At 39.6% G+C, this 24,779-nt stretch overlaps 1 protein-coding gene across 4 annotated transcripts in view; it reads left to right on the forward strand.

The window, feature by feature from the left end:
* The window catches only part of CBFB (core-binding factor subunit beta), a 68,482-nt gene extending 45,150 nt beyond the window's left edge, over positions 1–23,332 (forward strand). The window contains exons 5-6 of one of the 4 annotated variants that reach the window (XM_090062443.1): positions 2,229–2,324; positions 2,705–7,114. In XM_090062443.1, the coding sequence (XP_089918569.1) occupies positions 2,229–2,324; positions 2,705–2,746 (138 nt within the window). In that variant the 3' untranslated portion in view covers positions 2,747–7,114. Of the gene's footprint in view, positions 1–2,228; positions 2,356–2,704; positions 7,115–22,136 lie in introns of those variants that run through there. The other 3 variants (XM_090062442.1, XM_090062441.1, XM_090062444.1) reach the window with 3 other exon arrangements.
* The last annotated feature ends 1,447 nt before the right edge of the window (positions 23,333–24,779 follow it).

Here is a 24,779-nt window from a genome sequence, read left to right on the forward strand (position 1 = left end):
GTTGAGGCCGCAGCTGGAGTACTGCGTCCAGTTTTGGGCTCCACAATTCAAAAAGGATGTGGAGAAGCTTGAGAGAGTCCAGAGGAGAGCCACGCGCGTGATCAGAGGTCAGGAAAACAGATCTTACGATGACAGGTTGAGAGCCATGGGACTCTTTAGCCTGGAAAAGCGTAGGCTCAGGGGTGATCTGATGGCCACCTATAAGTTTATCAGGGGTGACCACCAGGATCTGGGGGAACGTTTGTTCACCAGAGCGCCCCAAGGGATGACGAGGTCGAATGGTCACAAACTCCTGCAAGACCGTTTCAGGCTGGACATAAGAAAGAATTTCTTTACTGTCTGAGTCCCCAAGGTCTGGAACAGCCTGCCATCGGAGGTGGTTCAAGCGCCTACATTGAACACCTTCAAGAGTAAATTGGATGCTTCTCTTAAATTGGATCCTATGACCCCAGCTGACTTCCTGCCCTTTGGGCAGGGGGCTGGACTCGTTGATCTCCTGAGGTCCCTTCCAGCCCTAATGTCTATGAAATCTATGAAATCTTCCACTGCCCAGCCATAATTGCTATATATTATGCCCATATTAAAAATAGCCAGCAAGAGCCCAGTGTGCTATACAAGTTACTGCCAAAATGGTATCTTGTTGCTGGCAGCTTTAAACGTTGCCCTTCAATATAACTTTCTGGGGACTTAATTATGGAGAATTATTGACTGACAGATGTTTGTATTAAAATATGTTGGGTCACCTGGGGCACTCTTTCACATCATTTCACTATGTAGCTGTAGGGTACAGTATATAGTGCCTTAGGCAAAAAAAAAAGCAATTTCACATTCTCTTAGACTAGAGACATTTTATCTTAAATTTAAAAATTAATGCATTTAATCCCTTGATATATAAAAATCTAGTTGGGTTGTCAGGAACTGAACATTTTTGTCTTTTAAAGTTCAAGGTTAGGATTTCTGTCTTTTAGGAGAAATCTTCAACTTGAAAATAACATTTGCCTAATATGGACAGTTAAAAGTACAATATCAGATTGCAAGAACAAAAAAAGTTAATATGAAAAGGTATTTTTTACTTTTTACTATTTGCTGTTCCCTGCATAGTTGGCTCATCTTTGCTTGACCCTTAAAACCATCTGCAAGGGAACAAACTTTTTTTTTTGTTTAATTTTAAATCAGTCAGTTTATAATTCCTGCTTAGTAGGTCCCTTTTAAGGAAAGTGCATCTATAAACCAACTGTGGCAGTACTGGCTGAAACAATGAAATCTTCTATCAAAAATACTGTCACTGGACTCTTACAGAGTGGCTGCTAGAAAAACAAGATGTTTCCCCTTCTCTTCTCTTTCTAATTGTAAAGCTATATTTAAAACATGATTTATTTTTTTACCAAAACGTGGAAGTCTGCTGATAAAATTTAGATGTCGTGTGTGTGCACACATGCACAATTGAGAAACAAATGTTTTCTACCTCTTTACACTTCCTAATATATTTTTAACATAAATTATACCCTGAGGGCTGTGACTAATAAATATATGTTCAAGCTACGCCGTTACAAGAATTTAAATGTTCATCTGCTAACCAAAATAGTTGCTTTTAGGACACAACAATTGCATTTAAAAGCCATCAGTTGTCAACTATGGCTATTTTTAGTGCTATCAGTGAATTTACTAGAAAACAAAAAAATAGCAAATTTCCATGAAGAATTTAATATTTCAACATGTAGGTTCAAAGATAAAATCTATTTTACAAGCCAGTTAATTTTTTAACACAGGTGAAAGGTAATGCCATTTTCCTACAACTCTTGAGGCTTCCTTTAAATAGTTGATCTTAAACCTGCACTCCAACTTGAAGCAATACAAATAGTCCTTTAAAAGCAGTTCTTCTCCGGAAGGTGTAGGGGCTTTTTGGTGGTTGTTTTTTTTGTTGTTTTTTTTTTTTTTAAGGTGGCTCTTTTTCTATCATTTAATATTATGTTTCCTCAGCTTGCTTGTGAAAAGATATTCTCTCTAGCTGCTAAACTGGCAAATTCAGTCTGCAGTCTGGATTGTAAAACTGTGGCCTCCCTACTTTTTGTGTCATTCTTGCCAGTAGATTTCTGTAGATTAGTTGTCCCTTGCTGCCTGAGGTCAGTATTATTATCTTCAAATGATGTCTGAAATTCAATAAAACAGGATTTTTTTGGAAGTAAGTATAGAGTTTTGTGTCATTTTTCTGTCTTCTGGTTTGGTAGCAGGAGGATGCATTGGCACAGCAAGCCTTTGAAGAAGCTCGGAGAAGAACTCGCGAGTTTGAGGACAGAGACAGGTCTCATCGGGAGGAAATGGAGGTGAGGGTTTCACAGCTGCTGTCAGTAACTGGTTAGTACTTTACCAACAATCTAGATTGTTTCTGTTAACTTGTCTGTTTGTCCAATGGTGGGGCATTTCTGTTTGTTTCTGTTGAATTTTGCAATGTGTAAAGCATATTTTTTAAATTACTTGCACTTAAAATTCGGAAAACACAAAGATATATTTTTGAAATTAGTTGAGTAACTATAGGTTGTTTTTATTTACCCTTGCTTCCTTAGGTGGCCCATTTTCCAATTATGGGCACATGTTTCTCAGGTTGGCTTGTATGACCATGATACAAATGCTAACAGCTATTAAAAAAAAAAAAAGTGAAGTTAAGCTGTATTAGTGAATCTGTTACTTTCTGCCTCTTTCACAGACGCTGGAGAAGTCTGGGGGATGCTGGCAGTCTCTCCCCTAGTGAAAAAAGAATACCAACAAGTTGATTCAGACCCTTATTTTCTACTGCTGGCTTAGATCTGCTCTCATCTTTCCATCTCCTTCCTCTCTTTAGGTCTATCCCCTGAGCCTGACACCATCTTCTGTCTCTGGGCTAGCTCTTCATTTGCTCTTTCTGGTTTTGGTACCATCTGAGTTCTTTTCCTTCTTGCTGAATAGAGAGCAGGCATCCACTGGGTCTAAGGAAACAAAGGAGCTGGAAGAGCAGATTGGGAGAAATTTCTTATTATACCCAAGAAAGGGAAGCTACCGATAGAGAAGTCCATGGAAGGAGAAGGCTAGGAAGCTGAAGGAAGTGGTGGGTGAGAATATAAGAGAATGCGGGGGAGAAGTTATTTGAATTTCTTTATTAGGATTACTTCCCACTCCCAGTTTCATCTGTAATTACCTTGGAGACAAGCAACAGTGACAGGGAGCCAATCTTCTTTCTCTCAAGCTATTTGTAACTTTATTTGCTTCTATCTCTTTCTTTGCTGCTACCTCTACAGAGTTAGCATTAGTCTTGCCATTACAGATAGCAGTGAAAGCTGCTGAGTAGCATGGCTTCAGTGTGGAGTTCAGAGACCTTCCTGGGCATCCCAGATGATTGAATGGCTAAAGCCTGTGCTACTTATTAGGGCTGTGCAAAGCTTTGGTGCCTAATTTGATTCAGTCCAATTCAGTGGCTGAATCTCCGAATCAGAATGGAATCAAAGGACCGTTTAATTTCTCTGAATCAACTCAGAACCCTCTGAATTGATTTGGCAATTTGAACATAGACACAGTTTAAAATTTTTTTTCCCTACATACTTCTAGTAGCAGGCAGCTCATGAATGCTGCGATGCTGGGGTGAATGGAGTGTCCCACAGAAATGTGGGGGGCTCCCCAGTGCACTCTGCAGCAGATCCAGAAGTGGGCCAATCGCCAAGCCGAGAGGGGCGCGGGAGGGCCCCCAGCACACTCCCTGGCAGACCTGGAAATGGACCAGAAGTACTTGCAGTCCACTTTCTGGTTCGCTGCCAAGCACGCAAGGCTCCCCCCGCCCCACCCCAGCATTCCTAAGCCACACCTGGTACCTTGAGTTATATAGAAAAAACATTTAAAGCCGTGTCTATGGCCAAATCACTGATTCCCTGAATCAGCATCGAATCTTCAGATTCAGATTCAGCTGAATTGAGTCAGGGACAGTCATCCGAATCAATTAATCAAATCACTGTCCCTGATTCAGGCCGGATGCAAATCAAATAGGGACTTTTTTGTACACCCCTACTGCTTATGGCTTCATTTCTAATAGAACCTGTGTTAGCAAGACTGAAATTAGACGGGGTAAGTTTGTACCTAGGATGACCATAATGGCCTGATTTAACTACGATGGTCCTGGATTTCGAAGGCCAGTCCCGCCTGGCTGGTGTGAGTTATAATGAGCATTCCAGAACTGTGGGGGCATAGGGCACAGTCTAACAGGGAGACAGAGCAATTCGGAGTGGCATGGTAGGCAAGTAGGTACTGCTACCTGCTCAGCGTACAACACTGTCCCACCCCTGCCTCTGCCTGCAGCAGCACCACTGACTTGGGAGAGTGGGGAACAGGATGGGCAAGTGTCTCAGATTTCCTTATGGTCAGCTTGCTTAGATGTGCAGCAGTCATGCTTCCCACTTGTATTGTAGACAAAGCCCAGTTTATTGTCTCAGGCTGCTTATTTCCATAGTTTAAATGCTTCATTATAACAACAACTATTTACTCATTGGTAGCATCTAGAAGTATTCATTCTGTTGTGTTTAGGCACTGTACACAGATACTGAGCTTATCAGTTTTCATGAAGCTTGGAGCTGGGAAGAAATATTTTGTTCTCACATGCTTTTTAAAAATGTGTATCTGGTTTGTTTGCAGATAAGCACTAGGCAATTGATCTTACTTAAGACTATAGAGAAGTCGACATATTTTGAAGCAGACAATGGCAAGATCATCTAAATATGGGGTTTGAGGAAAAAATTGTCTGGGTGGTTTTTTTTGTGGTTCCCCCCACCAATTCAGTGTATTTTAATTGAATTATAGTAGTGGGCATAATCATTAAACACACAGATAACACAAGCATGGCTCAGTGTAAAATCTGAAATGGAACAGAATACATTTTAAAAATAGCATTGTAGATTTTCATGTTCGCTGTGTTTCTAGTCCAATCTCAAATTTCTTAACTACTGCACACGTGCAGTCAGTATCGGATACAGTTGTCAATCTGTATTTCTTTTCATGCTTGTATCATTGCCAGTAATAATGCTTGAGGTCACATTCTACTTAGTTATATTTATACAGCTCCCGTGACGTTAAATCATCTGTTGAGTTCATAGGTGCAATATAATTTGACCTGTAAAAACATGGTACAATGAGGTTTTGGGGGTTTTTTGTAGAAAAGGTAGTTGGAAGAAACATCTTTTAAAGTAGTTTAGCTTTACTTTGGATGTTGAAACACAGTGAGGACCCTGCAATAACATTATTAGTTACTCTACATGTAGAACTACGTATCTAATCCTTTTGTTAATGTTGTTCTGTTTATCATGGAATAAACAACAAAGCTGGGAACTGCTGGACATAGAATAAGAACTCATCAATGTAAGGCATTGTCCTAGGAATTGAAACAATGTCTGTATAAAATTAGACAATTTCAGACTGTAGTACTATAGCTGAAATGGCTTTAATAGAGACCAGATTCTAGTTCAATAAGAGAGGGGAAAAAATCTTACAGTACTCCACCCGCCCCTACCCAAAAGAGAGGCGCCAGCACTTTGGAAACAGTCATCCAAAGCTTGGCAGCATATGAAAATGATCACAGATTTCATTCTTTATTTATACAGCTTTCTTTCTTTGTAGATATGTTTCTTTATAAGTCTTTATGTAGATTATTTTTTTTAAACGTAACAAATAGTAGATCATTGCCAAAGCATGTGTCTGAACACTTTAAGTACTCTTTTGTGTTGATATTTGTTTTTTAAGGACAATTAGAGATTTGGATTGGTGGTATTTTAGGAAACAAAAAATAATGATTGAAATAGCTGCTGCTTTAACTGAAACTTTTAAATGTAATAGTAGAAAATTGTAATGGTGAAAAAACATTGCTTCTGTATTTGTGCACACAAGAATTGCAATGCAGACTGTTAGGGAACATATCTGAAGTATCTGAGACCAAAATTGAAGAACTATGTAACTTAATTCCCCTTCATTTTGTAAATAATTTTTATTACGTCATTATTATTATTCTGCATTTGTATGATATTCCTCGGTTAAATGACAATTTTTAAATGTAAAAGTAGTAAACACTTGTGGAGAGGATTTATTTCTAAATGTTAAGTTCTAGTTCTTATAAGTATTTTTTCCTTTAGTTGACATACAACATACAATTCCAGCGTGGCCTAAATAGTTTCTATTCAAAATTTCTATGTTTAAAATAAATGTCCTTGAACATAATACATGTTTTCAATAAGTACTTTCTAAATTAAGGTTGTGTTTTAATGGCTTCCACTTTTGCAGAATGTTGTTTGAATGTTGTCAGAATAAAAGTTGAATGGGATGTATGTGAGGAAAGACCAACATTCATAATTAAAGGACTTAATTTGCTGTCCCTGGTTTTGAAAATCTTTCATGCACTTTTGTGATGGAGCCACTAGATAAAGCTAAGAGCCAAGTTCCATAAGTGGATGCATACCAGTAATGAATTTGTCCCACAACCTTTGCCTTACTAATTCATGTTGTTAACTAGTTGTTTTTTTTATATAAAAATCTCAACTTGGAATATGTTTGCTTTTTCATTGTTCTCCATACAGTAAAGGAGTTTCATAATACTCTTTGGTTCTGGAAGAGGTGTCAGGTATATAATTTTCATATCTCCTGCTTTTTTATTTTTTGGAAGAAAGTTGTCAGCATTCATCAAGGAAACCTCCAGTGTATTTTCACTATCACTAATGGACAAAGTGCTCCCCGTAGGTTGCTGAGCAGTACTGATGCCTGAACAGGTTTTCCTCTGATAGAGCATATAGAAGTACAGTCTTAAATACAAACAAGGTAAACCCCAGTTACTGCTTCTTCCTCATCCAGCTCTCACCTTCCAGTTTCCATTTGCAGTATAGATGCCCTAAGGATCAATGTCAGGGGTGCAAGGCTCCTGCTTTTAATATATCGGTGGGAGATGGCAAGTGGCTTCTACTTTTTACATGAGTTAAATGGCTGTCCAGGCTGGTTGTCACTGTCTCGCATGCATTTGACTGTAGTAGTTTCCTATGCTGTTTCAATGTGATGGAGTCTTGAAATAGATTTTTCTTTATAGGCACTATTTTAACTGAACTTAGTGATTTGTTTTTTACAGTGGGCACATCTACCTATGCTACACTATGCATGAATAAACTGTTCCCGGGCATGCATCTGAATGTGCGCCCAGGAGCAATTAACTTCAGAGAAATCTGCTCCGGGGTTTATTCACGAACAGCATGTGCAGCTGTGTTGGAGCACCTCTAGCTGTCAGGGAATCCCAGGGATCAGTCTGCCAGCCCAGGGCTGCTCCCCTTGGCCCAAAGTGCTGTGGAGGGGCTGGCTTGGGGCATGAGGGAGCTTCATTGCAGAGCTACCCAGCAGGCAGGCTCTGCACTGAAGCTCCCTCATGCTCCAGGCCAGCCCCTCCAGCATCTATATGTGCGCTGCTACGGAGTTTTTTACTCAGCAGCAGGATAGTACTTTCATTTACAAGTAGTACTTGTATTTACAATTACTATTCTGCTGCAGAGTGAATTAGTTTACTCCTGCCTAATAGGGGTACACATGTAGATGTTGAAAGATTTACTGTACAACTAATTAGTCAAGTGCTCAGTATATGGCTACTACCAACTAGAGAGACTTTCAGGAAGAAATCTTCCAGGGCCTCAGACCAGTGGAGTCAAAATATTTTAGGAATAATATAGTCTGTACTTGCTCCAAAGAAGCTGCAATTAGCTGCCTTCTGCCGAATGTTCAGTGGAACAACAGGTACAAAGTGGTGGTCTTATAGCAAGGGATTGGGCATAATGTATTGGAAATCCTGTGCTCCTGTTTTGTGGTGTCTGTAGATAATTTTGGTGAGGGTTAGCTTTGTATGTGGAAATTACAGTTTTATAATATAAAAGGTTTTTTTGAAAGCTCAGATTGTGTACTTTCTATGACAGAAGCTCAGATGTCCAAATTCCCTCCTCCCTTACCCCATTCGTTCACTCATGAACTTGGTCAGAGATATTCTGTTAAGTCTGGGTTCACTTGGGGGTTGAGCCATCAACTATTTTTTTAAATTCAGTTTATGCAAAAAAGCAATTTAAAGAATTGCACAAAAAAGAGCAGGAAAAAGAAAAACTAAAATGTTTAAATTTCATTTCCCAAGTAACTGCAGTGCACTTTATTTTCGCAGTACTGCAAGCAAAAAAGCAGAGTGGTTTACTCTTCCCTGAAACAGCCTAGTCTAGGAGTCTGTCTCTTTGTGGTCTTATGCTAAATATAAATTACATTAATGGGTAAGCAGAGCCATTTTAGGAAACTAAATGAAATTCCCATTTAATATGACTTTAAGTTTTCTTAAGAAAACATTAAAGCTCGGAAACTTTTTGTTGTTCTTTCTATGAAAAGCAACGCACACAACTGCGAATACTTGAATTATGTTTAGTAAAAAAACATTTAGCTCATGACTGGACAACTGCTGTGCCTCAGTTGTACATATCTCTTCACTGATTGTTGTTGGGAATTATGCGTGAATATGCACAATAGATTTCCAAATGAATTTTTATGAACAGTTAGAAACCAGATACAAATGCTGATACTAGATGATCAATATGAAACAAAACAGTATGATTAATTTTCAGATTCATTTCTGAGGTATTGGGAAAAGATGCACCTTTCCTGTCTACCTTGTTTTTGTTTCTGTACTTTTAGAAATATGTTTTAAATCAGTGGTCACCAACCAGTGGATTTCAATTCACTGGTAGATCTTGGAGCCTCTTGGACTTGATCCGAAGCTGGGGTGGGGGTCTGAGTGTACCCCAGCCCAGCAGGCAAGTCCATGGGGGAGGGAAGGGGCAGGGGATAGATTGAGGCCCCCACGGTGAGGGGCAGTGCTACAGAAGCAAAGGTAAGTTGAGTGGGGCCCCGGCTGAATGGGACTTACCGCACCCCCAAATAATTTTTTCCTTCCTCTGCCTCGATCTATCTCCCTGCCTTCCCTCCCCACAGACTTTTACCTGCTGGGTGGGAGGGAAGCGGGGGGTGGTGATAGCAGCACACAGTAGATCTTGGGTTGCTTTTAAATACCAAAGGTGATCTCCTACTTAAAAAGGTTGAAGACCACTGTTTTAGATGAAAATTGTAATTTTTAAAATGCCTATGCAAACAAAACGTAATGGTTAGATTTCTTTTCATTAAGCATGTTATGTATTCTAAGATGAATCGTGCATGTGACTTCATAGATTTCATAGACTTCATAAACATTAGGGCTGGAAGGGACCTTGGAAGATCGAGTCCAGCCCCCTGCCCAAAGGGCAGGAAGTCAGCTGGAATCATAGGATATAATCAGCTAGGGTCTATTGAATATCACACACCCCTAGTGCTCAAAGCCCTCCCCACAGGCCAGATCTGGCTTCTGGTTCCATGTGCTCTGATCTGCAGGGCTCATCCCAGGTCCAGAAGTTTGGCAGTGGGGAAGCTGGGAACACTACTCCTCTGATGCTAAATTTACAGACCTATGGGGAGGTCCAGGCCTTGCATGCTAACTGGGGCGCTAAACCTTTTACATATACAAGTGAAACCTTGTAGCTGTTTTTTGCCCACATGTAACTCAGATGTGTAAGGGACATAGGACATCCATGCAGAAGCCCTGTTTTTCTATACCATCTCTGAGCTATCAGCCCTTGGTGGCAGCTCCCAAGAAACTTTCCTAATGAGGAGATTCTACATTCTTCTACAGAGTACCCATGGGCAAGCCCAGGTCTGACTCCTCTCTAGGCTGTGCCTCCTGCTGCTGTGCTCTTATCCTGCACCACATCTTGTTTTCTTCCTCCAAAGTGACCTAGAGTATGATCAGGCCAAGAATGAATCATTTGCATTCTTAGCTTAGAAAGTGTGAATTCCTTGCATGTACTATTGCCTGAAGCCATCATATAAGCTGTTTCTTTGTTTAAAAGGTAGTATGAAATCACAGTTTTTTGGTACCATAGGCTGATAATTGGGCCTTTTTTGAGCAGTTTCTCAAAACTGTCAATGTAAAGCACTTGAAATTTAGCTCTTGTGTGAAGATATTTTTTCCTAGAAAAAATCTGAAATGCTTGCTTTTTCGAAGGTATGGTTTGAAGTTGGTGCAGAAGTTATAAATATATAATTAGTATTGATTGAGTTCAGTCAGTATTTCTCTGTTGCTCAGCCCCTTTCTAACCTCATTGTCCGAAAGAAGATGCTTATATTACACTATTCCATGATTTGCAAAATTGATCTTTTCTGTACTACATTCAGAATTGATTCTACATGGCACATAAATTGTTTTTCTGATGTATGTGCTCTCTGTCACTTTAGGCTAGCATCACCTGTTCTGAACTTTTTGTGAAACAGTACTCTGACTAGATAATTATTTGGACATTTGTACTGTGTTCATATGTTACAATCTTTTAAAATAACTTTATTTTTAAAGAGAATTTACTTCAAGAAATCTTAAATACTCAGCAGTATTATTAGAAGCTTCTCAGGAACTTGGCATAAGTGCAAGTTCCTCCTGGATAGTTGTATTGACTTGTGTTAGGTGATATTTTCAGATCTTTATTACACTAAGGACACAGCCACAAAATGCAGTTAATTTATTAGAAGTTGAACTATATATGTGTTTTTAGTTAAGAAAACTACACTTCTAGAAAATAGAATTGGTAGAAAGAATGGAATTTTTATAGATGTTTGGTTGTTAAATGTGTTGGGGTTGTTTATGCTTAGCAAGATAACCAGTGAATTCGGCACTGAAAATAGATGGTGGAATTAGCATTCCCTCTTAAGCTGTGCGGCATAGGCGGCCACGCAGGTGCACTCATGCCACACTGCCAGGCATGATTGCACACGCTGTGCAGCTTAGAGGGAACGCTGTACGGAATAGATATGGGATAAAGAGCATAAAATGTGTAAGTTCTATTGAAAGTGTAGACTGCCAAACTCCTGTAGAACCAAGTGAGAGAGGCCAATAAACTAATTAGTCAAATAGTAAAATTGATACCTGACACATCTGATGGTGAAAGTAGGACATTCTGCTTCCAGGCTTAAGTGAAAAATAGGTATGTTTACAGAAATGGAGAAATCGAGTTAGACCTCTGAGATCAGGTTTACAATACAAAGTTTTGTTGGTGTAGCTGTCGCACACAGACGCATGAAAAAAATTACTTGACCAACCTGTGTTGGTGCTTACAAGTCAGTCTGTATACATGTATAATGATTGGGGAGGGGGCTTAATTATGCTGGCAAAACAGCTGCTTTTCCCTCTAAGCTTTGAATCTTGCCAGTGTAGCTTTGGAGGCTCTACACTGGTTCTGGAAAGACTGCTTGTTTTCCTTCCTATCCCTTCTCTTTATTGTTTTTCTGTTTTTCTTCTTTCCATACCATACTGTCAATGATGGTTGATATAGAGGAACTGGCCGTTTAACCATAGTCTACTATTTATAAAACATCTTGCTAAGTGGCATTTCAGAGAACAGCTTTTAATTGGTACTGTTATTTTTATGATGTTTGTCTCCTTCCTGTGATGTGGGTTGATCATTATCTTTAAAACATTTTTTATAATTAATATTGATAATGTAAGGCCGTGTAATAAGTTTGTCTTTGCTAGTATTAGTCTCTTCAGGAAAAGACTGTGGAGAAAGACTATATGTTTAAAAAACACCACCCCGGTGACTATTCGTTTTAAAAAAAGTTCTTGTTCTTTTGTACAGGTATAAGCATTGTGTTCCCAAAGAGATTTTTTTTTTAAGGCTTTAAAAAAAAATCTTCTAAAAGGATCCCAATGTTCCTGTTTTTATGTTTTTATTGTTTATAACATAAGTTGATTTTTTTTTTTGGCTTCTTTAGTAAATGATAGGCAACAGATGCCAAAGGGTATAGTATATCTGATTTGTCTATCATAGATGTATGCAGCTGCCAAAATGCAATTAAGAATAGTAGTACAGTTGCTCATGAAAGGGTGGTTATTTTGCCATTCTTTGATTCTGCCTTTTATTTTAGAAAGGATTTTTCTCTTGTCAACATTTCTTCATGGAAAATTATACATTGGACATGAATACATTTCAGGAGCATCATACAAGCTAATAAATGAGACCTGATTTTTAAAAAAAAAATTTAAAGTGCAAATTCAGAATTTTGGTTGCCAGTTCCCATTGGTAAACACTATGCACCGTTTATTTTTCTCATTTAAATGAATATTGTGCATATTATTAACCACCACACCTAAAACCTAAAATGAATATTTTCCAAATAAAATCTCAAATGTTATCCAGAGTTTAACAAATTAACAGTAACAGCATCAGCAAAAATCCCATCCCCCTGATATTGTTAGCCTGTACCAGTCTCCTACCTAACTGTTCCCAGTTGGCATATCCTTGGGACTTCACTCAGTTGCTGACACACCCAGCCAGAGTGAAGGTATATAGGACTAGCAGCAAAATTGACTTCAAATCTCTCTTTGTTTGATCTTTGATCAGTTATGCTTCTTTTTCTGTTTCAGTTTTGCTTTGTATTAGTCTTGGTACATTCCCCACCCCTTGCAGTGTTTTGTGCTCCAGTTATAAATAAGTCTAGACTTACATGAAAAGGTGGCTTTCAAATGTTTTCTGACAAATAAGTTCCTATACTTTTTTTCAGTCAGTCATCATGCCATCTCTAAAGTTAGGTTTTAGATGGCTTGTTGCCAGTTATAATTCCTTCCGTATTGCAAAAGATTTGCATGGTTTCATGTGCTGAAAGCTGTATATGAAGCTTTTTGGGTGTTGGAAATTCCCTTTATTTCTATAACTTAAACTATTTAATTTCAGGATATTTGGTGAAACTGCTAATTTAAATAATAAATCATTAGCTTCTAAGAAACATATTAGTGTTCTAGGTTCTCCCTGTACTTGCAGAGATGAAAGTGGAAGCTTTTCTCATAACCTATTCCTCATACTGACATAATTTGTGTTGTGTTGCTCTGAATAAGTCACTCAGCTGTTAAAATTCTCCTATCTGTTGCGTTATTCACTATTAAACTTGGGATTTTCAAAGAATCTCTTCCCCAAATTTAAATTCAACATCGTATTGAAAAGTGCAGTATGTAGTATTACAATAAACAAACACTTTTTCCCATATGATTTTTAGTGCATGACTCACTGGAATAGATTTGATAAAATGTAGGTGCAACTTTTATTGAAGTGATTCTGAAATTCAGCTCACTGCTTATCTTGATGATAGTACTAAGAAATATTTGCTTAATTTTTTTTATGGCTTATTATTCAGCAGGTTGCCAGGAGATATTATAAGCATCTGGTTCAAAATACAGAGAATTTTCAAGTTGTAATTTTAAAACTAGGTTAAGCAAATAAAACTTTTTTATGTCTGCATTAATAAATTGAGGTTCCCTGTAGTGTATTTTCTGTGATTCTTCCAGATGCAGTATCATACAGGAAAGATAATTTGTCCTCTACTTACAAATAAATATTAATGATCCAATAATACTTTTTTATGAAAGTAATTTTCTCAGTGCCTGTGACTAGAAATACCTGTACTTTTGTCCAGTATAATGTAGTGTGCTTGCCACCTGCATACTGGCTGGCTGGTTTCTATTCTCCACTCTAGAGGCGTTTCAGTAGTTACTGTGGTGGGTGTGTGTGTGTGTATGTGTGTGTAAAAGCAGTATGTTATAAGGTTCTTTCACATCCTTTAAGATGCAAAATGTTATTTCATCATTAGCTGTGGTGACTTGACAGGATTATGTCTGTATATATGTATATGTATATATTCATATACATGCACACACAGTTCAGTAGCAAATAATTGGGGATTCTTAGACTGAGCTGTCATTTCAATATGTAGAAATAGCATACATAAATCCCCACTCACTGAATACAAAATTATACCCTTGCCCATATATACCAGTAACATACTGTAATGAATGTTTTTCAAGACATTTGAGGATAATTTGTCATTCCGTTCATAGCTTACTTGAAAGAGCAGATCTGGTAGTTGTTCCACAGTGGCTTCTGCAAAAACCTACAACTAGCTATGATGTCATAAATCATGTAGATACTCTCATATATTTTGAAGGAAAAGGCCACTTTAGAAAAATTATAAATACAACCATATGCTTGTACCTTGGAGTCTTTATTGAGATTTGACAGTAAAATTACTGTGTAAATGATTTGTTTTCTGAGAGACTCCTTCCCTTTTAAAGTAAAAATAAAGCAGCAACTTGTTGCTTTTTTTTTTTTTTTTTACTGTGAAGTGTGAAATATGTGAAGACCAAATTTTATTAACTAAATTGATCTAAAGATCTACCTAAATAAGAATTTGTGAGTTGTTAAATTTAAATCATAGCCTTGTTTTTTTCTAAACCACAGATAGTTGAAAATTGAAGTCCAAGAGATAACAATGAAAAATAGTTACTAGAGGTGCACTGATACATTGGTCTGATATCGGATCAGCACTGATATAAAGAAAATTGGGAAATTTTTAGGGAAATTGGCCTGATGTGGCCAGTAATTTGGCTGATAAATGCCTGTGCCAGCTCGCAACTGCAGCGTAGCACACGGGCAGTGAGGAGCAGAGCTCGGTAGGTCCGTTGTGGTGAAAGCGGAGGGAAGAGGTGGGGGGGCAGATCGATTGACACCCCCCCCCTCCCTCCGCGGTGAGGAAGCAGCAGGACTGGGGTAGGCGCTGCCTGGGCAGGGTGGGCACAGGACAGAGCCGTGGCTCATCTAGGAGGCATGGGGAGGGGAATGGTGCCGGTCCAGGGGTGGCTCATCCGGCAGCTGCTGCTGCTGCTCCTGCCATTGCTCCAGGAGGGCACTTGGGGGGGTTGCCCCCAAATCTGCGCAGGGTGGGCCGGGCAGGCTACAGCTGGGGCCGGGGGCAGCGCTGCACTTTGCTCAGAGTGGGTACCCGCAGCAGCTCATCCTGGGAGCATGCCCCTCCCCATCCCCCTGTCCCACGCTGATCTGGGGGCACATGCCCCCTCCCAGACAAGCGGCAGGAGCAGTGGCAGGAGCTGCCATGTAAGCAAACAAGTCACTCCTGAACCAGTGGCATGCAGTGGCAGGAGCCAATGCCCCCCCCCTCCCGCACCCGCAGGATGAGCTGCAGCTCTGTCCTGCGCCCGCCCTGCCCCGCCCCTGCTGGACAGCACCAGCCCCACTGCTCCCTCACCACAGGGAGTATTGATGTATTGATCTGCCTGCCCCATGCCCCTTCCCTCCTCCCTCCCCTTTCACCACAACAGATTTACCAGATGCGTGCAGCTGTATCAGAAATCAGATTGGTATTGGCCAATACGCCTCCTTAAAAATCAGCTATCGATATCGGCTTCCAAAATCTCTATCAGTACTCCCGTAATAATTACCTTTTTAGTCTTAGTAATACTATACTTCTGTTAGTGTACCGTACAGGATTATAAAACATCTATTCTGTTGAGGAGAGTAACTTTGCACAGGATTCTCCTTTTTAGGGAAAATTGAACTGTAACCTTATTTAATAAAAACCAGTATTTCATATACTTTTGTCAGTGTCATTAAAGGTTAGTGAATTAATGTGGAAGCAATAATTTATATTTTCTATAGTAATTCAGAGGAGGTAGTTTACGAAACTTGTTTTCCTGGATGCAACAAATAGATGCCCTCTAGCATTTAAAATCTTTAGCGCTGTACATGATTGATTATAATCTATTTTTTAATTTAATTGTCTGTACAGAAGGCTTTCTGAAAGTTCAGGCTTTATACATAACCAGTGATGGTGGCTGTCCTTGTCAATTTTGTAAGCATGAGGCATAAAGGAATAATTTCCTTTTGTTTTGAGTATCACCAAAGTAAGTGATTCAATGCAGAAAGGCTACTTAGTCCAAGCCTCAAATAGCATATAATCCAAATTAGATAGTGATTTTTTGGGGACACATGATTGTACCAGATCAAATTTTTAGCAGTTTTTCAATAGTTTATGTTTAAATGACTTCATGAGGGGGGGAAAAAGTTTGCTGAAGGAAGACGTTTTGAAGTACCGGGATGATTATTTTAACAGAAATAGAAAGGCTTTCAAACATAATTACAGGGGTGAGTGGATGAGAACAGGATGGGTTTCGACACTGACAAGTACAAGGTGATGCACCCGGGGAGGAAGAACCAGCACCATACCTACAAGTTGGGGAACTCCCCTCTTGTCAGTGCAGAGGCAGAATAGGATCTTGGAGTCATTGTTGATGCCAAAATGAATATGGGCTGGCATTGTGGGGATGCAGTCAGGAAGGCCAACCGCACCTTGTCGTGCATCCACAGTTGCATCTCAAGCAGGTCCAAGGAGGTAATACTCCCCCTTTATGCGACAGTGGTCAGGCCTCAGCTGGAGTACTGCGTCCAGTTCTGGGTGCTGCACTTCAGGAGGGATGCGGACAGCATGGAGAGGGTCCAGAAGAGGGCCACTCACGTGATCACGGGGCAGCAGGGCAGGCCCTACGGGGAGAGGCTACGGGACCTGAACCTGTTCAGCCTCCACAAGAGAAGGCTGAGAGGGGATCTAGTGGCCTGTTACAAACTAGTCAGAGGGGACCAGCAGGCACTGGGGGAGTCCCTGTTCCCCCGAGCAGTACCAGGAGTGACCAGGAATAACGGTCACAAGCTGGCAGAGGGTAAATCAAACTAGACATCAGGAGGCGCTACTTCACGGTCAGGGCGGCTAGGATCTGGAACCAATTTCCAAGCGGAGTGGTGCTGGCTCCTACCCTGGGGGTCTTTAAGACAAGGCTAGATGAACACCTTGCTGGAGTTGTTTGACCCAGTACTCTTTCCTGCCACGGCAGGGGGTCAGACTTGGTGATCTGCTCAGGTCTCTTCCGACCCTACCAATTATGAAACTGTAAGAATATGCTTAGGGCAGGGTTGTCCAACTTCTAAGCTCCTGGTGGCTGCATCAGTGGTGACCACAAGCCACGTGGGCCACACAAGGCAGGGCATGGGCCACTGGGTTGTACCCTACATGGAACACCCTCCCTCCCCCCAGCCACTTCCTGTTGCTGCATATGGATGTGATCCCCTACCCCCTTCATGGCCACAATTCTCCCTCCCTGCCCCCTGTGATCCAGAACACTGAGCAAGCGCGTTTGTAGCAGTGGGAGTTCATATTGAATGAAGTGTTGTTATTAATATGGGCTGCCAGATAACCAGAAAGGAAACTGTATGAGGTAAGAGATAGTAGAAAATAGGCAAGCAAGCAAAAGAAACTGCTTTTTTAAGAGTAGTGATGTAGTCCAAATAGAATTGAGCTACCTGCCTGGATGAAGTTCAATACATCATGAAGTTACAAGCTCACTTAATGAACAAAATGGAGTCCTCATAATGACTGAGTTGCAAGGAAAGAGTTTTGAAGGATTCCAACTTTTAGCTTGCTTAGTTTGATGCAGTAATTACTGTTACATATCCACTTGATCATGTTGGAAGGACAGTTGGAGATGCAGGACTAAACAGATTAAGAAAAGTCAAAGGGAAGAGAAGAAATAAATTTGGGAGTCCTCAGTATAGCGGAAGAGATAAGGCTACATAGATGGTGAAGAAAGAAGCAGAACACTGGGGAAGGATGCAGAGAGGAGACAACACACTGAAGGTGCAGAACACATTTTAGCCAAAGCCTACCATGGATATAGGTAATGCTTGACTATTTTAACTATTTTAATATTGGATGAAAATAGGCTTTTTATAGTGGGTGGTGGTGGTAGTTATTTTTAAGATGAGGTAACAAAGTGTACTTAAACGTGAGTTCAGCGAGCCAGATGTGAGGAATAGTTTCAGAGAAAGGGAGAAAGAAGCAGTGAGACAGCAAATAAAGTTCCATTCAGAAGGGAATAAATTAGCAGTGCTTGTCTGAAGGTTGGGAGTTGAGATTAAATTTATGCTTATTGGAGTTCCAAAATAAAAGAAAACAAACTTCATATTCTGCAGCAATGTTTATAGCATTAATGCCAGGAAAACTTCCTGTTTTGTTAGTAAACTCAGCAGGTATAACACTGAAGAAATATAATACAAGTGCAATAATTGTCATTTTTAATTAGTGTTCTGGAAACCACACCCTTGATTGCAATATTTGAATATCAACTTATAAATTGAATTCAAGGTAAGGTAGAGGTGCTTCTTAGACTAATGGACTCGGAGGTGCATAAGCTTTTGTGAGCAAGAGCTCACTTTATCAGATGCTAAATAGGACTATTAGTTACCTCATATCAAGCCTACAATGAGTGAACACTTAGGTCGCTTTATAAAAGTAACCACAAAAAGTTAAGCTTTGGGGTCTTTATATTAAATTGCAGTAAGCTGTTTAACACAGTTTGACTAAATCTTTCACTGGTATTGAAGATACAGCTGCTACCTTACACTTCCTTCCCTTTGTCATCAAGGTTTGAAGGATCTTTGTGTAGGTCCTGTGAATTTTGTAGTCCACAACTGTAAATCCATACAGTTTCATTGATTTCACTGGAACAATTATCACTTGCACCACTGGGAATCTGCTCTGTGATATTATCTTAGTGTATTTGTGCCAAAAGCCAGACTTACTGAGCTGTGCATTGTACAGACATGAAGAAAATATACCAAAATATTAGACTAAAAATGGGGAAAAAATGGTGAAACACTTCTTGGACAGAAAAATAAGTACAGCTTCTAAAAAAGAAGTCCTTACATTGAACAAACCAGTCTCTTTAAGTGTCTGCTGACAAAAAGATTTTCTGTACTTACTGGAGAATTGTTGATAGTTAGAAACATCACTGGGAAATGAATGAGGAATATCCTGTCTCAAGAGGCCTTGATAATTGTTAAAGGCACCATTTTCATTATGCTATTGCCAATCTTGTCAAGTTGGCTGCAGCTCTTAATACCTTTGGCGCTTTAGGAGCTCAGTAATGTCTCCTCCATGGCTTGACTAGGAAAACAGGAGGCAAAAGTAACTTTTAAAATAATTTGAGCTGCATTGATCTCACTGAAACTGTAGAGAACAAACATGGTCGTTTTGGGTTAATCGGGGGGGGGGCAAGGGGAAGGCCATTAACTAGACTTGTCCCATGTATCTCTAACTGAAGTTAAATCAAGGCTGTATTTGCAGGAAAAAAATATTGTATTATTTATGGTAGTACCTGTACTGTGTGATGTGGTTGTCAGACATGCAAGGAGCTCAGAATCCAAGAACACACAAACAGGAAAGCATGGGAAAGGGAATGAGGAACTTGTGCACAGTTGATGTATAAGTCAACTAAATTGATTGTGACAAAGGAGATGTAAAACAGTAGGGTGGGGCATTTGTGGATGAAACAAAAGGTGCATCATGCATGTGGGCTGTGTTCAAAGAAGGTACAGTGGTGATTGTTTGGGATTGACAAGTGAGTAGATAATGTTAACAGCATTGATATAGCAGGAGGAACAAACAGTAAAGTGAAGGCAGTAAGCAAGTGTAAATAGGGGCAAAACAGAGTTCATAGAGCATGGAAGGGACGACCATGGACAAGCTTAAATGAGGAGCATTGCCTAAGAAGCCACTTGCGAGGGATCCAAGGGAATTGCATATCCCAATCAACAGACAACAAAAATGAGGTTTAGGAACAGTTTGTGGTACTGAAGCAAGGTAATGTTTATTTTTGGTTAGGACAGAGGAGAATGTTAAAGTAATTGAGAGGAAAACATTTGGCGGCAGAAATGTACACGTAAGATCTTGGCAGTCTTCAGAAAGATGTGGTATCCAGAATCTGTATCCATCCTATCTGTATGAAGAGGCAGCAGTCAAAGTAATTTTCAGGTTTGGGGCCTGCATGATAGAGGTGGTAATGTCAGCAGCAACGAGAGAGAAAATGTTTTACCACCTTACTATTCACTACATCAACCTCCTTGTAACAGCAGGCATCTCAGACTTTGTGTTTCCACATACTTTTCTACATAAATTCATTGGAAATGTGGCTCAAAACATCTACATTGACTATGTCTAGGGTTTAAGATAGGGATGCACTGATAAAGATTTCTTTGGCCAGTTATTAACTAGCCAAATTGCCCAATGCCAGTCCAATAGCCAGTTATGCAGCCTGGCAGCTTGGAGACCAGCACCCAGTTGGTAAGTTTGTGGGGTGGAAAGGGTGTGGGGGGCATCAAGGCCCCCATGTTGAGGGAAGGAGTGGGGCTAGAGCAGGGGCAGGCACTGCTGGGGTGTGGTGTGGGACAGAGCTTTGGACAGCTCATCAGGGGGGAGCCAAGAGGCTCCCTGCTGCTGTGCATACCCCCATGTGGCGTGTGTCCCCTGGATTTGTGTGTGGGGTGACAGCAGACTGCAGGGTCAGGGGCTGTGCCTCTTCCTGGCAGGGACTGGCTAGGGCTGTGCTCAGGGTGGGTGGGGGTGGTGCAGGCAGCAGTAACACTAGAAGGGGGTTATGGGGTGGGCAACAGTCACCCCAGAATCTGCCATAGCCCACCGCCCCTACTGGGAAGAGGCCAGCACAGCTCCTGGCCCTGAGCCCGCAGCAGGCAGCCCACCCTTGCCCTGTGCAGAAATCTGGGGGGCACATGCCCCCCATGCCTTGCATGGAGTGCATGCAGCAAAGGGAGCCATTCCCCACCCTGTTTCCCTCAGACGAGCTGCGTGCAGCCCTGTCCCACACCCCACCCCAGCTGGGCAGCGCCTGCCCCAGGCCCACTCCCTCCCTCACTGGGGACCTCAATCTGCCCCCCTTCCCACACTGCACACACATGCAGGAAGCTGCTCTCCGGGCTGCATTCCTGGCCCCATGCATGCTGCAGGTGCATGCGTGCACACAGCATTTATCAGTGACATTGGTTACACCAGCCAAAAAAAGCTGATTGCTGATAATGTCAGTTTTCATTTTATCGGTGCCCATCCAATATGGACTGATGTATTAGTTTTAAGATAGTGTACAGCTGTAACATTCCTGATTAAGTGGCAGTGTTTCTAAGGTTTACACTTAGATTAGCTATGACATATTTCATGGACCCTAAAAAAATAAAAGTTTTGGCTTTCAGACTCTCACCCTTTTAAAAAAAACAACCAAACTGGATTTTTTGGGGATGTTTATAATTTGTAGTTAAGATTATAAATACAGACTGAATCTACAGTCTTTTTTGTCACACCTGCATCTACATAATTTTTGCATAATAAAGCATTTGGTTCTTAATTTGCTTTTTTATTAACATAAATGAAAAGGTATCCACCAGTACGACCTTGAGGACACACCTGAGAAAACAGAATACTTCACCTAATTACTGCATCTTCATTTATTGCTTTTTTTCTTTTTTTCTCTTCAGTAATATTTTTCCATGTGAGCCAACTGTTTTTGTTCATGGTTTGAAAGTGGCCAAAACTGAGATTAGTTTGAGGGTAAAAACAAATGAACAAAAAAACTGTAGATATAATGTTAATGAGTGTATTATTTCATTATATGTATTGAAGTTCTTCATTACAAAAAATAGATTGTGTTGAATGTCTGTCAAACTAACATGTTTCAGGTGGATTTATTTAGGAATAATGACAGTATATTTCTGCCTTTTTGTGTAGACTGTGCTGCTATAATATATACTTACAGCAAAGGGCTCCCATCCAATAAGCCCTTAGACAGTTGTTCAACAGGAAGGGGTTTTGAGAAGAATTCTGTTTTGGGAGAACCGAGGCAGAATTTTTAGCTTTCCTGCTGCTCTCCTGGAAGGCTCCAGTCAGTCAGTTGGCAGAAACTGAACTTGACAAGCCTTCCAGTCCAGCTGCAAAAGAGGTGCAAGCCTGGACAAAACTTGCCAGCTCTGGAAACCAGATAGCTGGGAAGTTCTGAATTGCCAACTCCAAATCCGTGGGGGAGAAATTGAGTGCTTGGAGTCTGCTGTGATGGCTCCAGAGCTGGGGAGGGGAAGCCAGAAAGTCAGAGAACTCTGCTTCTGCAGCTGTCTTGGGAGGCTTTTGTCAGTTCCCCTTCTGCAGGCATAAGGTGGGGGTATTTTGGCACATTAAATATACTTGATCTAATACTATTCGCAGTGTTGACCTTTTTGTCTTGGAATTGAATGGTTTTATTGCTGTAGTTGAATTGTTAAATGTGCTGTTCCCAAATCATATGTATTATTCTAAACACATGTTTGTTAACACAGGCAAGAAGACAGCAAGACCCTAGTCCTGGATCTAACCTAGGAAGTGGTGATGATCTCAAACTACGTTAATCGACAGCAGCAGCAGACATGCCATGGGTCTGTGCATATGCATTGCTTATACTTGGCAAAGGATTGAATAAAAGACCAGAAACTGTGATAACTGGGTATACTATGGTCTATTTCCTGACCGACAGCAGTCACAAACATCATGAACTGCCATGGTTTGCACTATGTTTATGTTACAATACCTGCATTTCCCATTTTAAGCATGTAGCCAGTGGCAATTTGAGATTTTGTTTTTCTATGCAAACTTATTTTTGTTGGCACTATTTTAGTGAAATGGAAACTTATGCAGCTATAAAACCATTTTTCTCAACTGTAATAAAAATTGTCACTTAAAAATAGGTCAAGATATTGCAGATTACAATTTGTTTCGTTTTTTGTAAATTGCTGGAAGCCAACGCATTCCAAACTTAATTTTTTTTATATGGGCTTTTGGAAGTTTCATTTGTCATTATTGTGCTCCTGCTTTTAGATACGCATTCTTATCTTTTTTGCAGTTTCTTTTTTGTTGTGAATTTGCAAGACATTTTAAAGACTGATGACTTTTTTTACATTATTTACAAGTTAAGCCCAGTAGCAGAGCTGTCAGAATCAATTTTCTAACATATGGTTTTGATTGTTCAAGTTGCAGTATTCTTTTAACTGCTAACAACTCATTGGTTCCATATTTTTAAATGTTAATTTTAAAAAATATATATTTTTATGTCCTAGTACATTCTGTCCCAGGACCTATTCTAGGTTTTATTTCAGTGCAAAATGAGTTTGGGTGTTAATGTGCCCCTGTATATAGTACTCTACTGAAACTTTCAGGAAGTCGCAGGCTGGCTTCTGTTTTATTCAGGGATTTCTTTTTTTTTTTCTTTTTTTTTTAATAGTTCTGAAATGGAATACTGCAACTTTATGATTAAATTTGACAGCATGTTAAACTGGGGACAAAGTGATCAGCTGCAAATATGATATGTATTAAATCATGTTTAAGATAGCTGCTTTAAATGTATTTTATACCTTATGCTTTTTGTAAAATTATGCTGAATGATGAAAGAGATCAGTGGTTGTGTACAGAAAAATTCATTGTGCATATAACCCACTTTCTTTTATTAAATCTTCTGCAAATAAAGCAAAGTTACACAGTATTGTTTTCCACCATGGTACGATTTGAAATTAATTTACTTGTGTGAATGAATGACTTTGTAAAGGGCTTACTCCTAATTTCCATTAACTTCATTACTAACATAACAGGTTGAAAAGTACTGCCATTTGGTTTTGTTTGTATCTATATTCTTTCTAACTTTTAGTCATTTGAATTTTGTCATGTGAAATAATTGCTTAATATTAAAATGCTGAAGCTGTTTGGTAAACAATTTTGAAAAGGAAGCTGTGGGAGCATCAGATGAAAATATTTGGATGCATTGATTTAGCTATGGGTAATCTGAAGACCAGCTTCAATGTGGCTTTTGGCCCACCCAGGTGTGTTTATCCCTCCTTCCCCAAAACCCATTTTTCTAGGACGTTTATGTAGCATACATACAGCCCTAGCACTATCCTGGTTCCTTTCTGCATTCTGTATAATTTTGATGCAATAGTCTGAAGATTTATTTTACATAATTTTCCTAGTGGTTTTAGATCTTGGTTTTAAACCATAAGTACACAGAAAATTATGCTATCAGATATTAACATTGCTCTATGTAAATACTGAACCTTTCCTGTCATCATTTAGCATTGTGCTGCTTACTATATCTTAATGCTGGCATTAAGATCACAAGTCCTTACCCACTCTGCTGGTTAGTGCAGACTTTTTAAAGTGCGTTTTAAGTTATTGATGCAATTTGATATTTTTCATAATTTCTATTTAAACAGAAGTTGCATCATCTTTCTTGAATTCATCTCCTCTAAGAATTGCCTTAAACTACAGGATTGCTTTTGCTACCTTTGTGTTGTATGTTTAACTTACTTTCATAATAAACTTCTTGTGTAGTGAAAACAAATGGCTGTAAATTTATTTCTGACAATTCTGGTAATCCACACTAGCACACAGATGTTTGTTAGAGATTAACTGAATGGTGCGTACTATTTCCAAATTGCTATCATTTGAGGTCTTAGTGTTTAATTTTTTTAAAAAGCAACAGTGACATCCAGTGGTCATTTAAACCAGTCCTAAAATTCCCTTTTACTTTGAATATTTCAAAATATTAATGGCTATTGTAAAGTACTTGCAATAATAGTAAAGGAACACAATCAGTGTTGGTGAATTGAAACTTGTTATTGCTTCCTTTAAACTTGTTTTTTGCTTGTAGTTTAGCTTGTAAAGATTTAGCCATTGATTTGTAGTATAATTTTAAAATAATGCTTTTTTAAAACAATGTGTTACAGCAGCAAAAAGTCATGTACTTCTACAGTAAATGTTTGTTTGTATGCATGTTTCAGTATAAGCAATTAAAGCACACTTGTAAAGTAGGTCACTAAAAAAACCCTTCAATTTACAGGACTGGGAGATTTTGGAAGCTAAATGTTACATTTAAAAAAACAAACAAACAAGTTTTTCAGCTGAAAAACCATAAACATTTAACATTTGATGATGCT

Source organism: Crocodylus siamensis, chromosome 9, assembly GCF_052110815.1.
Source record: "Crocodylus siamensis isolate JL-2025a chromosome 9, ASM5211081v1, whole genome shotgun sequence".
NCBI lineage: Eukaryota > Metazoa > Chordata > Crocodylia > Crocodylidae > Crocodylus > Crocodylus siamensis.